The following is a 17,939-nucleotide window of genomic DNA, read 5'->3' as shown; positions in this document are numbered from 1 at the left end:
TAAACATATTCAACAAATGATTACAGTAGCAGCCAATTGTAGGTGGATCATATGAATCCAAACTGTTATTTCTTGTCCTGTTTCTCCTTTCAGGACATAGCATACCGTGGGCAGTCCTGCCACCAGAGGAGCCACACATCTCTGGATCAGATGCTCCTTGCGCAAAAGGCTGCATATTGGAGGTAAGTTACCAAATTACTATTGGTTCAGTATAGCTACTCCAGTGGGGAATGCAACAGTATTTAGGCTTTAAAGTACAGAATGCATCACAAAAGCTGATAGAGTCTGAAATGCCCAACCCTACCCCTTTCTTAACCGTGTGTGTGTGTGTGTGTGTGTGTGTGTGTGTGTGTGTGTGAGAGAGAGAGAGAGAGAGAGAGAGAGAGAGAGAGAGAGAGAGAGAGAGAGCAATAGTAACTGAAGCTTCAGCACTCAACACATAACTGGCAGCAAAGGAAGCAAATATGTTGGTGCTTTCTCTTTCTCCCACAAGCAACGATCAGTGCTATGAGAGGTTTCACTGTGAAAAATGTGACAATTCGAATCAGTTAAACACAGTGCCAAAATAATGCCGGAGGCCCTGTGTAAGCAATGTCTTTGACACCTGCAGGAATTCCTCCTACATGTGGTTTTGGCACTCTGCACCTGAGCCTTGGAAACTGCTTTGCTTAATTGGTCAGTGGTCTCAAGTATTTTGTGCTGGGGTGTCAAGTCTCTTTGGAGACACACCAGCATCTGTTGCAAACACAGGTACATTAGGAGCTTAACAGGAAAACATAAGGAAAGATTTCAGGCTTCGTTGCATGCAATCAAAAAGAATGGTGCAAAACTAAGTACGAATAGCTTTACTTTTGCACCATTCTTTTCTAATCACCCTGTATAAAGAAAAAGGTTGAAAAGTGGAAATAGGAATGCCTTCAACAAGTATTACTAATTAAGCAACTAAAAAGGAGACTCTACAAGCCCCTGAGCAGGACTCTTGAAGACAGGGTGACTTGGGGGTCTCTCATTCATAGGGTCACCATTAAGTCGAAGTCAACCTGACAGCAATTAACAACCATAAATACAAAAATGACATAAAAGATAAAAAAATAAATAAATTCTCTTTGGCTAAATGATATTCTAACCTAGGAATTTAAACTGCCACGATTTTAAATTGTCAATATCCCTGGAGTACATGCATTGGCATTACCTTTCTTTGTATACTAGTTAATCTTCTATAGCTGTAACTATAGATGAAATCATATTATGACACTTTATTCTATTGTGCAGCATAACAAAATTCTTACCCCTCTTCAGGGGCAGAAAAGGGATGGGAAACTGAGAAAAATCTTTTGGAAAATCAGATATCACATTACCAATAAAAATATTAGACTGGCCATGCATCCTTTAAAAAGCTCTGAGAGATCCATCTAATGGTCAAATAAAGAAAGCTGTAGTTTAAAAATACACATTTAATCACCTGATAATAAGCACTACTGCAAACAGTTTAAATTGCTGCCGATTGAAGATGGCTATGATCAGACTGAAAGTGTTAAAGGATAGATGCAGCTGAGTTAGGTCTACCCCCACCAAACATACAGTGTACAGCAAGTGATTATCACTCCACTGCTGGCAACTATGCTTAAGAAAAAGAGAGGGGAGAAGGGCCCACCCCACAATAATAAGCACTTGCATTCCTACCACCCATACATGAACCCACAGTGAAACTGCACCACAAATGCCTCCCTCAGGCACTCGCTTAAGTCTCTCTATAATCTCCAAGAGGATCTGAATCAGATTTCTTCCACTTGTCTCTTTTGAATGCTGTTTTCAAAGAAACACTATACTAATTTTAGGAAGCATCATGCTGAAAGACAGAAATGGCACGAATGAAAGTTGTACTGAACTGTGGCCCAAAATAACATTTCCACAGGCAAATAGGTTGTTTCCTCCCCACCAGCCATTTCCCATCTTTCTACTCAAAAGTATATTTTAAGACAGACTAAATACAGTTGCTGGAAAAGAGTGAGTAGTTACAAGCTCAGCAAGCCACTATTTTATTTTAATTGAAACATTGGTCACAAGCCATTGATGGCCAAGCAGCTCTTGTCTTCTCCTACTAAGGCTTCCCAGAAAGTAACAAGTGCCAATGGAGAAACTGTCTGCTCTGCCGTTTCTACTGTAAGGGGCTTAGTCAAACACAAAGATAGCAATTCAATGGCAAACAAGCCAAAGAAAAATGCTATTCTTGAAGGCAGGCATCCAAGCAGAATTATATCTACAAAATCAATGCTTATTTTAGGATAAACTGTTTAGAACTGTTTTTCAGATGTGCTACACCTCTGCACACTACAAGCTGAGGAAGGAAGGATTTTAGCAAAGAACAAATATTACATTACATTAAATCCAAATATCCCACTCCGTTTCCAAACCAAGAAATGGCCGAATGAGTATATCTATCACTGTCTAGGAAACTGGCTGAGATTGCAAATTAAACACCAAATGTGCCATATATGTAAGTGAAACAAATTGTGGGCTGTCAAAAGGAAAGGAAGTCCAGGAATATATTAACTTCCCAAAATAGTATTTTGGCTTTGGGGTAAGGTTTATCATCTATTTCCAAGGGATCTCCCCAATCCTTTCTCTCTTGAGTTCCATTTGCTAACTATCAGTTAGTCTCAATTTCCAGGAATACAAAATTCTACCTTTAACAAGATCATCTTGTATCTTGATCATTAGCAATGAGCAGCTAACACACTTGGGTTACTTTCAGGAAAGCATTTGCAGCTATAGGCTCAAAAGGAAAGAGAAAAGGAGAGAGATTAACTCTTCTAAAGGAAGGTCACAAGCATAACTTAAAAGTGAACCAAGAAGAGCAGCTGTGCCTGTCGGCCCAGTCAAAATTTCCAGCTGGAGAAATTGCCAGCAGCATGAAAACAATGCACACCAGATGTCCAATGAAATATCTGCACATAGGAAAAGATCCCTGGGCAGAGCACTGAACTTTAAGTTATATCAAGGCCTCACAAGTTTGACTTGCAGTTTAATTAACTCAAACCATAGCTTGCCAAAATTATAACTTCATCAGTGCCTTACTGCATACATCTTATCTTCTAAGCAGCCCTACCATAACTGCCATAGTTAATACTGTTCCTAGGGAATTCACTGACAAACATCTTTCTGGCTTTTCTGATTAATCTTCTCTCTACCAATTTCATTCCTTCATAATACCTTTTTTAAACCTCATTTTCACTGGTTTTTTACATCCACTATATCTTATTTCTTCCCTCTGATCCAAAACATATTTTTGGTCAAAGTTCTGGTGACTACTTTCAACCTGACCATGTAGAAAGAGCTAAAAGAAATGCTCTTTCCAAAATCTTTTTAACATAATGCTTGGGGGCAGTATTCATTCTCTATTGCATATTGGAGCACCAGAAAACTGCCCAGTTCCAGTATCGTTTGGCAACTTTGAAAGTCCTATGGCATATGAGCATACCAAGAAAGAGAGGCTACTGGAACCTTACGGTCACCAAATCACAGTTTAGCCATGATGTGTAAGCCCTTTGAACAGGAAAGGAAACAAGTATCACTATTTAAAAAAAATGTTTGCTGCAGTTATTCCAAGTATGACACTTACCTTAGCTTTGCCATCCTGTGCTGACATATATCCCACACACATGCTCTCTGTTGTATGGCTCCACAGGAACTCTACTATAGATTTGAACACAACAACAATTCTTAACCACTTGGTATGTAAATGGAAGTACAAATATTAAGAAAAGAAACATGCTCAAATGAACATTTTTACCCCTTAGTAAAAGACTCAGCCAAAAAGCAAGTTTCAAGAAATATGAAAATGTTGTGTTCTTATTTTAGTTCATCTCGTACTATTATATAAATAAAAAAATTAAGACTACTTAACATTTGCAGCAAAGAAACAGTGCAGAATATAATACTGTAATGCTATGTATTATTTTCAATTAAATGCATTTACAATTAAATTATTTACAATTGAATTTGCTCTTAATCATAATTTCCTTTCATTTATAATTTAGGCTACAAGACAAACAGAGAAAAGAATGCTTAGTAAATTTTCAGAAAATGTCACACAAGAAACACTCTAGCCAATCTAACCCACAGTAGGCACAACTTCCTGCCAGTCACTCACACAGACAGCGTGGGAAAGAGATTTCTATATATACTGGGAGGGCCAGAGTCCCTCATTCCATGCAGGCAGAATTAAAATACACAGTCTTGTTAATCTGGAAAATCAGTTCGCAAAGGGATCTTGTAGCACCTTTCCATGCAATGAGCCACTTTTGTACCAACCAATTATGTGGACAGTGACATTTCTGCTATCTGTCGAATGTGGCCACAGCATGTGGCAACCTGACTCCTTCACACACACACTTAATATTTTTAGGGAAGATCATGCAAACCTCTTATAAGACTGCTCTAACTCAGTAACTCAACAAATCCCACATGTCCCTCATTCTCATATAGAGATGCAAGTAGTAGAATTCTGGGGGCTGGACATTACACTCTCTAAGAAGATCCAATCCTTATCTCTGCAAATACTCAAAATGCCTCCTCTACCCTTTGGAAAGCAAGGCGGAAATTTCACAGTTTGCATGCCCCGTCTCCAGCTTTTTTAGACTCAGGAGAGATATTTTTCCAAAGCACTGAAGGATATTGAGAAGTTGTGGGAGCAAACTGAGTAAAAATACACAAAAATTGGGGGAAGAAGCCCTTGGGCACCATAAAAATAGTCTTGGGAGTTGCATTACAAAGTCAGTACAGTCATCCCACCATATCTACAGATTAAGCATTCAAAGATTTGCAAATTATTTGCAAATTACTGTACTTGCCCCTGTCCCTGAAAAAAATGTGTTCTCTCTAGACATCTGTAGGTCCTCCAGCACATTTCTATGGTCTGCTTCACTGGAAATTAATCATGGGGTCAGGCTGGAGGACCTACAGATACCTAGAAAGTGTTCTTTCACATAATAAAATAAAGTAAATAAATAGTAGACCTATATTCATGGATTTTCAACTTTCACAGGAGCTACACTGCTGCTCCTACTTTCTTTCGCCAGATAAACACTTCTTGGTCACTGTTCAGCCAACTACTCAGTTGCTGCTTCCAGGATAACCAGGTGCAAAGGAAGCAATCAAGTAGTTGGCACCCTAAACATCTTTAGACAAATTCAGAACCAGTCACCAAATTCAGATTTTTTTTCTCTTAGAAAATGCTGGTTTGGTTCCATTTTCCACGGAAACTGGTGTGAAACAAACTTTAGGGATTTCAGATGCTATCATTGAAGCTTCGCTCCATTTAAATTATAAATAAAATCGCCAACATCATCCTGGTGAACTCCAGGTTAATTTCCTTGTCTTAAAATACATTATAGATACAAAACACTACTCTAATTGGACACAAAATACTAATCTATAATGTGTATATTTTAAGTTAACCGAATTATATTTTTAACAATTCAAGTTTGCTTTCTGAAAAGAAAACAAACTGTATGGAATTCTGCAGGACAAATCTCAGCTAACTAGGAATTTAAACTGTCAGCACTATCAGCATTGACAAACTTCAATTTTAAATTCATTCAAGGTGAGAAATTGCATGCTAAATGAGAGGTGTCTTTATATTTGGGGTGGGGGGGGTGGGGTCAGGTTCTGCCAGAAAAAACAAATTTGCCATTGCAAAACAATGAATAAGTAAAACTACTTGCAATTAGACTAACCTAAGGGCATCAGTTGTCTGGAGAAATGGAAGTATGCCTACTGATAACAAGTAATGATAGAAACTAGGATTATCTATGTCTCACCTACAGATTTTTCATTTTTCCAGGTATAATTAATCAAAATGGGTTTTAATTCCTTGTTGCCTTTCTTTAATTTTTTTCAAGCTAACAAAACTGTGATTTATTTAATATATCTTATTGTCTTGCTTTGGAGCAACCTATCTATTGAAGGCTTTCTTTACATTCTTACCAAGTAGAGGCTGCTTATCCGGTGAAGAGTCGGGCTCTGCAGAGCACCTACAAGATCGAAGAACTATCACTCCTCCGAGAACACCATCCTCGTTGGCTAGAAAAGGAGAACCTAGCAGAAATAAGAAGAGGACAGGGATATGGAAAATGAATTAGTAACTAAAATTAAAAATTGTGCTACTATGTTCTTTTGAAATGGATTCTGGTTGCCAAAAGAAAAGTTGCCTCGTGTACAAGTCACTTACTCTGAAAGCAACTGCCAGAATTACCAATGGATTAATCTTGATGTTACATGATAGAACTGATGTGGGTCTTCCACTGCTAAGATGTAATAAAGAGGACTAACGAAGTAGAACTCAGCACTTATAAAGTTCCTTTTAAACAGTAATTTAAATTTGCTCTTGTTATTCATCACAGTGTTTGAAAAGTAACCCATTGTTATTTCTCATTGTACTGCTGGGGGGGGGGGATATGTTACAATACTTGGTGCACGTCTCATTACTTTTCTATTATTTTCCCTTTTTGAGAGAGAAAAGGGGTGTGTAAGATGGCATAAAATTTGAAAAATTCTAGGTGAATGTCTGCACAACATCCTTTAAAAGTAGCTTTTGAAAGTAACTAGAAACTGTGACTTCATTAATGAAACAACTTCCACTACTGAAGCAACCTCATTCTTTTTCGCTACATTGTTTTTGAAATGTAACTTCATTACATCCTCCTTGCAGACATCCCAACTTGAATAAAATAAAATAAAATAAAAACAATAGTTACAGGTATCTTACTTGTCACTCATTACTTGCAAGCAGTAATAGTCTTACAGTGGAAGACTATTATCATCAGTATATAAATAGAATGGATGTACATGAGCTTAAAAAATGACTGTTTTCTAACACATAATTTATATTACCAATGCAAAATAACAATTTAATATCTTATCTTAGTTTGGGTTATTGCACGTTTATTGGGTTTCATTTACTATAAATACATCCATCAAGAAAACAAAGCACCTGAGGCAATTAAGTCTCTTAAGCTCTTCAGCAGCACAATTTGGCCATGTCTAGAGTCAACTTGAGCCATCAATTTCAAGGGCTGCTGTGGCTTAGGATCTCATGTAGGTAAAATAATTAGAATGCTTGTAAAGTGCTCAGGTACCTAAGCAGTGTTGAACAGCAAGGTAGATATTGCTAATAAATGGACTATACAGTCGGCCCTTCTTATACACGGATTTTTTATACACAGATTCAAGCATCCATTGTTTGAAAATGTTCCAAAAAAGTATAAATTTCAAATATCAAACCTTGATTTTCCATTTTTTATAAGTGACATCATTTTGCTATATCTTTATATTTAATGGGACTTGAGCATCCACAGATTTTCTTATCCACGGGGGATCTTGGAACCAAACCCCAGTGTATAACAAGGGTCCACTGTATTAATACAGTTAGCATACTTCTATCTATCGATCTAGTTAAGGGCCCATAAGAGTTGTACAGCCTTTCTTCTCCTATGAGGAAAAAGTGAAAAAGTAATGTTAAGTGTTAGTCCCGATGCTGCAATACCAGCACCAAACCGATATCATGGATGGGCAAGGAGATTTCATAGCTGGTTGTGCAGTAAGCACAGTCTGGCTTCAGTCATGTTCGTTAGCTGCAGCAGGAGTTGTTCCTGGAAAGCCGGGCAACTCCAAGACAGCTGGGTGTTTTTCTTCACGAAGGCTTCTGAAAGCTTGTCTACGCACTCACTTCTGTGACAAAAACCTCCTCCAAATACTGTTTGGAAAACACCTTGTTATTGAGGAGTACAAGTTGCCTCCAGAGACACAAGCTTCTTCCCCCACACAGACATCCTCACCACCACCATATACACACTAACAGTGCTCTGGACAGTTTCTAACATTGGGTCTGAACAGACAGGCCAAAATAAAGCTGCTTCAGGTCACTTTGGAGGTATACTGTTTAAATGACACACACATCTTAAGAGGCCAGAAGCTGCTGCACTTCAGTCCTTAGGACTGGAGCGTGGCTTTGGTGCAGCTTCCAGCCTCTTAGGACGCATGCATCATTTAAACAGCATACCTTCATAGTTACCTGAAGCAGCTTTATTTTGGCCTGTCTGTTCAGGCCCATTGTTTCTATGAAAGAGCCTTGTGAGAATTTAGGAAAGTCTGCTAATTTCATTTTTTAAAATGCTATTTTTTCTGCAGATATGGAGAGCCCAGGAACATACAAAAGCCTCTTCCTTACCTTTCTTTTCATTTCTTTTTATAATTTTTTTTTGCACACCATATCTGTACGAGGCCTCATTCCACTGCCCTACCAACCATAATGGGGCAATCAAGCTTCTCCTAGAGGAAATGATGCCAATAGGCACAGGCCCTAACTTTCCTGGGACCCACGCATGTCTCCCATGTGTAGATCCAGTCAAACTACTCCTATTATTATTAACCTTTATTTGTAAAGCGCTGTAAATAAAATAATAAAATAAATAAATAAAATAAATAATTACTCCAGAGCAATGAAATGTACTTTATTCATTAAACACTGAAGGTAATGGTGTGGCCAAATTCCTGTGTCCCCTGCACCATACATATGAGGAGGAAAAATAATATAATGAAGCCCTACATGATCCCCTCTCAAACAGGAGGAAGGATGGATCGCATTGCCTTAGATCAAGGTATTTAGATCCCTTTCCAAAGTGTCTTGAAATTAACTTTCCTTGTGTTTTCAGGGGGGGAAACCAAGCATGCTATCATGAAAGCCACATTTCATTTTATGTTAAACAATGGATTACAAAACATTGGGTCTTCTAAAATTATAGGACCTACTACTGACGAAAAATGACCAAAGTCATTGCTATTTGTATGTAATGCGTTTGCTGGTGCTGAGAGGTCACTGAAAAACACTGGCAAGGGACCAGAAAACAACTCACAAATGTTTCTTCCCAAACTCAAAACATAATTTTTAAAAGGTGCTATACCAGAAGCTGTAATTATTTTTAAATTAGTGAAATAAAATTAAAGTATTCTTTTTTCTGACTTGAAATTAATGTCATACGTTTTAAAATGTGGAAACTATTTTATGGTTTCAATATGAACTAAACATATTCCACCACAGAATTAAATGCAAATGTAACAAGTTAGTTAAGGCCAAAGTCTTTGATCGCACATTTGCTAAAGTTTTATTCCTCTATGTCTAAAGCAGCAATGAAAACAATCATTTTAATTTTACCCCTTGAACAATTTTTTTACACACACACACACACACCTATTATCTCTCTTTCTCCTTCTTTGTTTCTTTGATCATTTTTAAAATCTCGAACCAAAAAATGTGGTTTTTTTTCCATAAAAGAGTGGTGAGGACTTCATATATGGACAATTCAAATCAATCAATCAGTGTTTATTGCTAATGCTAATGGCACAGATACAATGTTAAACTCTCTAGAAAAACATTTTAAAAATACATAAATTGTCAAGAACCATACAGCTGTTGCCATAACCCCAAAATTAAGGTCTGCAACATATTGAATTACAATTTCCTGACACACATTTTTACAGAGTTCCTTATATCTGTTTTTTTTTTTTTTTTTTGAAAACCAGTATCCCAAATCAGCTGAATGGTTACTGAAATAATTATCCAGTTATGTTTGCCAATTAAGACTTTTGTTAAAACAGATCACCCAATACTGAATGTGACCTGCCCAGGTCACCCAGTGAGTTTCATGGCTGAGCTAGGAATCAAACCCTGGTCTCCAGAGTCATAGTCCAACACTCAAACCACTAGGATACTTGTGTCAGAAATGTCAGAAGGATCTCACAAATCAATTAGGAATTAGACATGTGGAATCCTGAGCAACCTGAATATTTAATACATGAGGGACAAGAAAGCTTCAAAACAGTTTGATCAGGGATGGAGAACCAGAGTTCCTCTAGATCAGTGATTCCCAAAGTGGGCAGTATGCACCTGTTTTGGGAGGGTGGAAAAATTCAGGAGGGCAATGAGGGATAAGGGGGCAGCAGGAGAGGACTAAGGAAAAAGGGGGTGGTACGGGGCCTTCAGTCAAAATATTTGTGTGCGAGAAAATCAAAGGGATCACTACTCAATTTGCACCCGGTCACCCTGGGAACAGCAAGCAAGCAGCAAGCTGGCCTTCCTTTTGCTGTAAGACCAGGGGGACAAGAGGGATAAACAGGTCTGGGCTGTTGACGGTGCCATATTCACATATGGGAAGCTGAGGCAGAAGGAGGGAGGAAGTGTCAAGCTGTGTGCAGCTTAGGTGGACCGAAAATCCCGTTCTTTAAAAGGTGGAGGAGAAGCTTGGATCGGGTACAGGATGCCTACTGCCCAGGCACAGGGATGTGCAATGAAATCTGCCTATTTAAGTTTACATCCCGCATCTAGCGTGGGAAGAGAGGCAGTGAGATAATCTCATTTAGTGTATGAATGTGGGAATCTGATTTAGAACCTTAGCATCAGCGTTAAGGGGCTCTAAGATTTTGTCCTCCACTATCATCCTGATCTAGTCTGGTTCCGTACAACTAATATCTGCATGGGAGCTAATCCTGACATGGCAGAATTATTTAAACCAACCAAAATTCCAGCATCCAAACTCTTCCTTGTAGCTAATGGAGAAAGAGGTTTCAACGTAGAACTTTATAAATTACTGCATTATGATTTTAACACAAAGCTGTTGAAGAAAGTTAACAACAGAAGTTAACTTTTGACGAACAAAAGAGTCACCCATAAAATGTGTAAATGCCAACTATCTTTTCCAGATAAACACCTAGGCCCTTTCCAAACGGACCTTTTAGTACATACTGTGTACGTACTAGGGTTGCCCAGGGGAAACCGTATAATCAAATGTCATTTTAGAATTATGAATAAATGTGTTCATAAACCTACTGCCCCAAAATTGTTTGGAAAAAACTATATAAAAGAAAGATTTTTATGTAAGACTATACAGCGCGCCTGCGCCATACGCGGGCGTGCCATACGCGGCCTTGAGCATACGTGCTCAAGCTGCGAGGCGCGCGCGGGGCGGAAGGGGCGGTGCGTCCCATTCAATTGAATGGGCGCGCGCGCCCGTTGCGCCCCACGCACTCCCGCGCCGCCGCGCATGAGCCCCATTGTTTCCAATGGGGCTCGAGCATAGGCGGAATTCGCCTTAGGCGGCGGGATCCGGAACGGATCCCCCGCGTAAGGCGAGGACGGACTGTATACAGTATCAGATCATTATAATTCCTGGTCTTGGTTTAATCTTTCTTGGTTCTTTCTACGGGTGTGTTATGCTTCCTTGACACTACAGAGATTAGTCCAGACAAAATATTTTCTTGTTTTGTTTTACTATGATTTTCATAAGTTTTTTTATTTGCTTGTTCTGGAAAAAAGGTAAATATATATTCCTCATAATTCAGGTGTTTCTTACAGTTCCAGACCTTGTAGTTCCATTTGTAACCAATAATAAAATTTTAGTAAAGTAAATTTAATTTATAGTTATTTTCTGAATATGTTATACTTTTAATGTATGAAACATGGTATTTTTTATTTCTAGCTAAGTTATATATTATGCAGTTTTTGTTCCCAAAGTAACAAGGTGACTTTCAACCTGCAAAGGATGTTAATATAGCCCTTTTCAATTTTTCCTGAATTTTCATCTTCTGCTCCCCAAAACAGGAAACCAAAGTGTTTTTTCTGCATAGCTTCAAAATCGCTGGAAACTCTACATCTCTACTCCAGGCCCTCCACTGTTAATATGTGGGTGATGCATGCAATATATCAGCCTCCTAAGCTTCTCAGAAAATATCTAAGACAGATGTAAGGAAAACCTTCTAGATTATCAGAGAAGCTATCTGCCTTGCACTGTTTTTCCAGCTGCTTTATGAATCATTTTGTCTCTCCTCCCCACTTCAAAAGCTACAGAGGAATACCATGCAGATTCAAACAGCTTCAGAAGGAGCAGCACTGGCCTGCTGAATGGCATTTCCCACTTCATACATACATCTACCACATTTCAGTTTTCTGGAGGTTTAAATCTGTATAAACCAGGTGGTGGGCTAGGCATGGCGTGTGGGCCACATGCTGGCCCTGCCATCCATTTTGAGACCCTCCACAAAGTACGCTGGCTTTGAGAAGGGAACAATGGCCTGCAGTCTCATAGAGATCTACGGTGCAGGGGGAGTGCTCTGGCACTGTCCTATATCATACAAAACCACTGCAGTTGCAATGGATTTCAACATCCTAACAAATTTAGCAACGGTGGCACAATACTCCCCGGTGGCACCCCAGTCCTGGAAAACTGTCCACCCCTCACCTAAAGCACATAGAATCTTCTACAGCAATGCTTACCTTCAGATACATTTTAAAGTGTTATTAAATGTTAGTTGGGCATATATTTCAAATATATTTTTATAATATAAATGCATTAATGCACAAAATTGATGTTCCTACAATACATAAAATTGATGTGCTATGCATAAAATATAAGATTAATAAATTTTATTTGCTCACTGGGTCACAAATCCAACAATGAAGAAAAACACTATAGGGATAAACAAACAAGGGTTTATTTTTGGATTGAAGTAATTCCCTTGTAATTTGTCCAGCTGTCCCATCCTAGTATGCCTTCAAATTAATTATGCAAGTTGGAATCCAATTGAACAGATTTATCCATCTTTATATCTAAGTATGTTATCAAAGAAACTAAATAAAGGAACCTTATTTATTTGAGCCTTAGATTAACTGCTTGCTAAATAAAAATTTAAATAAAAATTTGATTATTCTTCTTTGATAGTAAAGCCTTGTGAAGAGGGATCTTTTCTTTCAGTTAATGCCAATACATTGATTAATTAGAAATTTTAGCATGACTTTCATCAGACAATGGCATAATAAAATGGTGTCCTTTATATAAAATAGAAAAAATGAAGCTTTGCTTTTTTGGAATTTATATATTTTTGAAATATTTTCAAGGATAGTCCAATCTGTGGATAAGGAATTTGTGAATACGGAGGACTGATAGTATGCACTCTTTGACATATACAAACCAATAAAGAAAAAATACACAACAATATTAACTTCCTTCCCCTTTCAGCAATGGTTCCTACATGGATAATTAACGTCCTTTCAATCTTACATTGATTTCATCCTCTACCTCTTAAATCCTATTATATGTTTTCCTGTTCTTGCACCATATTACAATTTATTTCTCCGGCACGAACCATGATACCTTATAAATTATACTACCCTAGTTTAATCTCTCCCTTGTTCTGACACTTATCATCCTTCAAAACATGCTATTGCTAACTTCCCCCATTTGTTTTCCAAGGTGTGATATCCCATCTTCTTTAAACTGTTCTAATGTGTTTCCCCCCATTTAACAGGGTAGTTAGTTTATCCCATTTCTGACCTAGCATACAATTTCAAGAGCCATTCTTCTTCTGAAAAGATTTCTATATTTTCCCAATTCCAAGCAGAATTCACCCAGACTTTGCAAAAAGGAGTTTCTTTGACCTGAAACAGATGGGCCAAAAGCACCGCCTTTGGGTCGATCTGGGGGGATGGTGTTCCGATGACACACACTCTGAGATCTGACTGAAGCAGCACCGTGGCTGCCTAAGTGGCCCAATCTCAGCCACAAAAAAAGTGCAAAAAAGTGCAAAAAAGTGCTCCTTGCCAATGGCCTGTTGCAGACTGTGGCGGCAGCCAGCCTTGGGATTGCAGTATTTAGTCACAGTGGTCCCATTCCACTCAAGGCATGCTCACGGCTGAAGTGGCCTTAGCCACCTGTCTGCTTGAGGCCTTTGTCAGTGGCTTTGTTAACTGAGGTATGCCTGCACAGAAAGGGTGTGCCAGGTAGTCCTACCTTTTTATATCAGGTAAGCAGAAAAAGTAATTATTGAGTCTGAACAGACAAGCCAAAATAAAGCTGCTTCTGGTCACTTTGGAGGTATGCTGTTTAAATGACACACGCATCTTAAGAGGCCAGAAGCTGTGCCAAACCTGTGCTCCAGTCCTTAGGACTAGAGTGTGGCTTTGGCACAGCTTCTGGCCTCTTAGGACGCATGCATCATTTAAACAGCATACCTCCAAAGTGACCAGAAGCAGCTTTATTTTGGCCTGTCTGTTCGGGCCCTTTGTTCTCCCATACACACTACCTCTCAATTCCTTCCCATTGTAGCAAAAACAACATTTGCGTTACCATATGTTAGACAATGTTTATTTATTTATTTAAGAAATTTCTGTATTGCCTCCCGGCCCACAAGGGTTCCCAAGGTGATAAACAGATAAAAATGTTCTAATATGGCTTCCCCCCAACCTAATGTAAAAGGCAACTCAAAATAGTCTCTAAGTCTAACCCACTTGTCTCTAAGGTAAAACGTCCAAGAAATCTATAATGGACCACAAATTCAATTTTTACTCATGAGAACGGTCTTTACAAACATTTTAAAAAAACAGAAAAATGGTTGTTTAAGTGTTATCTGCTATCACACAGAGAGACATTTCCATACAGCAAGCTTTTTATGTAACTCAAGTACTTAGCTGCACAATGCCGTGTTCTGATGGCAAATGCCCAAGGGGGACAGAGCATTGAGCCAATAATTTTGATGCCAATTATATGGTGGAGCTTATTAATCAGATTTTCATCTTGGAAAAAAAAAAGCTTTTAAATTCAGTGTGCTAAAGTGATCCAAAAAATTCAATAGGCTTGTTCAACTGCATGGCAAAAATCAATAGAGTACAGCAAATAATGTGGGCTTACCAGTATTGGGGGGGGGGGGGGGGAGGGTTGGAAGAGCTTGATCTGCCATGCAAAGCTCTCCCCCCTTTAGTCTTAATGATGGGAATGCATGTGTTAGTGTTTCTAGGTCACAACTGAAAACAAAGTGTACTTTTTACTAGGATTTTATAGGATTCTAAAATTCCATAATCAAAAGACTTCAAGCTACCTAATGAGTTTCATGGAGAAAAATGATGAAGGACTTTCCATTCTCTTTAAAAAATTCACTTATGTGCCCATGATAATGTTGGAAAGGATGCCTGGTTCCGCACACATGTTTCAGTATGCACTGTGTTTGCTATTTACAATCTTAAAACATTTTGTACTCTCAGAATATATTAAAGAAATGTAAATATTCTCTTCTTTAAAAACACTCACTTGCCTGTTAGCTGTATCTTTCAAGTTGCCTTTACCTTAAGAAAATAATATATTTTTTTTAATATTATCTTTTCTTTTCCATTCCCCTACCCGTCAGACAGGAAATGGAACAACTGAGAAAAGAGGACCATTTCTCGACTGACCCTCATAAGACCGCAGTAGCAACCACAAAGTTTTGAGTAACAGGGCTGAGGATGAAGGCCACTTGTGAAATGATAAAGAGGACACTAAGAGATCAACTGTTAGAAATTAACAGTTTAGTTTACAACTTACTGGCCTTTGTCCAGTTCCATGTATAACAGGCTGGCAGGTTACATTACCTGAAGCATCTTATGAGAACAGCATCCAATCTCTATTCCGCCTGAAGAAGGCAATGCTTGCAGTGTCTTATCTTAGAAAAAAATATATTATTTCTTATTATGTTGGAATAATTATTAATTGACTTCTCATCACTACTGGGGCCAGGTATACTCAAAGAAAGAGTCAAGGTAGATTTACTACTTCTTGGAACATGGTGACAACTGCTTTAGCTGGGCTGATCCAAGACATTTACTACCTGAAACAAAGTAATAAGTGATCTCCATAACCTTTACTTGAGAGCCTGGTGTCTATAAATAAATATCCTCTTCTCAAAGAGAAGTGAACATCCTACACCAGAGGGGGGGATTGTGTGGCCCTCCATATGGTATTAGACCACAACTATAGGCAGCCGTACTCAGTGTAGCTAATAGATAGGTATTCTGGGAGTTGCAGTACAATTAACATCTGGAAGGTTGCCCAATTCCCATCCCAGCTCTATACAGATTAAAGTAATGCAGGGATTCCATGGTCAAAGGTTTGAAGAGGAATGTCTTACTGAAAGCCCTTTTTAGGCAGTGTAAGGCAACATTTGTTGGAGGACAGAGCTATGTGTGCCATACTACGTGCATCAACTAAACTAACCTCCTTCCATGAGGTGCAGTAGAGAACACTGTCCTGTCATAAGGACTGATGGAAAAATCAACTGCAAATCCAGGTCTTGTCCTTCACCCCAGGCAGCAAAGTGTCTTGACATTAATCATTAGGTTCAATTGTTATCGATGCTGTGGAATAACTGGAAGTCATCTAACCAATGAACATGTTTAGAATGATAGTTTGGAAACTTGAGGCAGAAACTGTTTTCCCTTCCATTTGTTCAGCCAACTGAAGTGGTGTTGTAGCTTTTCTGGCAAATGTTAATTCCCATTCTCTGAGTTCACCCTGAAGTATAAGTACTGTTTTGGCAAATCTTTTTAGCAAATCCTTGTCCACCTCTACAGATGTCTCTGTTACAGATCTCTCCAAAACAGGATAGAAACAAGCAGTGATCATTAAAAGAGAACACACTCTGTTGAGATACTTTTGAGTTATTGTGAAGTAACTTAACAAAGATAATGTCTTTGTTTCCAAATGCTGCAGAACTTTGAGAAAGCTTGACTATGAAGCTATTTGCACAACACTCAGCTCAAGGGAAAATGGAAAAGCATCCCAGTCAGGTACTGGAGCACAAGCATTCTATCTTCCAACAAAGTTTCCACACTGTGATGTGTGGGCACACATACCTAAATAAAGGACTACAAAGAGGTGATAACATACACAGGTAATTCTTTGCAAAACAATTCCAGTTAGGTTTTTCTTTTGTGGATAATTCCCAATATTAAAAATAGTTCACCAACAATTCTTAATAATTATACAAACTTCCATTGCTACCCTCCCAGTTTTACTAGCCTGCAAAACAGTATAAGCCTCCATCTATTACTAAGTTTGCATTGCACAAACTATGGCTAAATTTGAATGGAGCAGATAAGTCATATCCCTCCTGGTTTGGTAAAAAAAATATGTTTAAAAGATATTTATACAAAACAGTTTTCACTTTGCACCAGAAAACTGTATCACCTTACATTTTACTGAACCCACTGTATTCACATAACATACTGAAATTCAGATGTACTTCTCTTGCCTCAGTCATCATTTATGTTACTTACTATGTTGTTATAAAAATAAGATAAAGACAGTTGTTACTATACCATCAACTATTTTTTGAAAAATCCAAACTGAGGCATTCCCAAGTAATAAAAGGTTATTTTTTCAAACAAAAAAAGTCCCCATATAACTCCAAATAATAAAAGGTTATTTTTCATACACACCCATATAAAACCTGAAATCTGAACAAACAATCATACACACCCTATGAAAGAAGACTCTACAAATTCAGCTACTCATGAACCTCATGTAAATAAGTCACATTTTCAGTTTTGACCACTGCTTTCAGATTTTTCTGCCAAGCTATTATTTCTGGAAAGATCCAGTACTATTATATTAGACATATTAATGTGACCACAAAGAATGCTATTTTTTAAATAAAAAAGATCAAGTGAACAAGTCATACTGTCATAAGCAGGCTATTAACCTACTTTATTCACAGTTATTTCATAGGAGAAGGAAAACCTGCATCATAAGTTACAGCTCAAGCAAACTTTTGTATCACTTAAATCAACAGCAGGAAAGTTTCTAAGAAAAGAGCTATTCAGCATATGCCCAGTATTTTTGCATAACCTCTTAGGTGTAGTTTTGCAAAAAGTTATTCCGAGAAACGACAGCTTTTAGCAAACCACATGCTAGAGTTTCAGGCTTTTTAGGTTCTGATGGCATGACTTTAATATCATTAATATTGAACTACACTGTCTGCAAAAGGTTCCCTCTTAATATTTTGACTAAAACACAATATTGTTCTCCCTATATGTTGTTCAGCATAGAAAGACATATCTTCTACTATAAAGCCCTACA

At 38.1% G+C, this 17,939-nt stretch overlaps 1 protein-coding gene across 4 annotated transcripts in view; it reads right to left on the bottom strand.

Moving 5' to 3' along the window:
• Positions 1-17,939, bottom strand: part of LOC149313521 (threonine aspartase 1) — an 84,619-nt gene that overhangs the window by 9,407 nt on the left and 57,273 nt on the right. For all 4 annotated transcript variants that reach the window (XM_089519248.1, XM_089519247.1, XM_089519251.1 and 1 more), the window contains 2 exons: positions 5,989-6,099; positions 3,623-3,696 (listed from right to left, as the gene is read on the bottom strand). In XM_089519248.1, the coding sequence (XP_089375374.1) occupies positions 3,623-3,696; positions 5,989-6,099 (185 nt within the window). The remainder of the gene's footprint in view (positions 1-3,622; positions 3,697-5,988; positions 6,100-17,939) is intronic.

Source organism: Sceloporus occidentalis, unplaced genomic scaffold (genome assembly GCF_023333645.1).
Source record: "Sceloporus occidentalis isolate IW3139 unplaced genomic scaffold, rSceOcc1.0.p SCAF_4, whole genome shotgun sequence".
Taxonomy (NCBI): Eukaryota; Metazoa; Chordata; class Lepidosauria; order Squamata; family Phrynosomatidae; genus Sceloporus; species Sceloporus occidentalis.
This window is presented reverse-complemented; position numbering and strand designations above follow the sequence as displayed.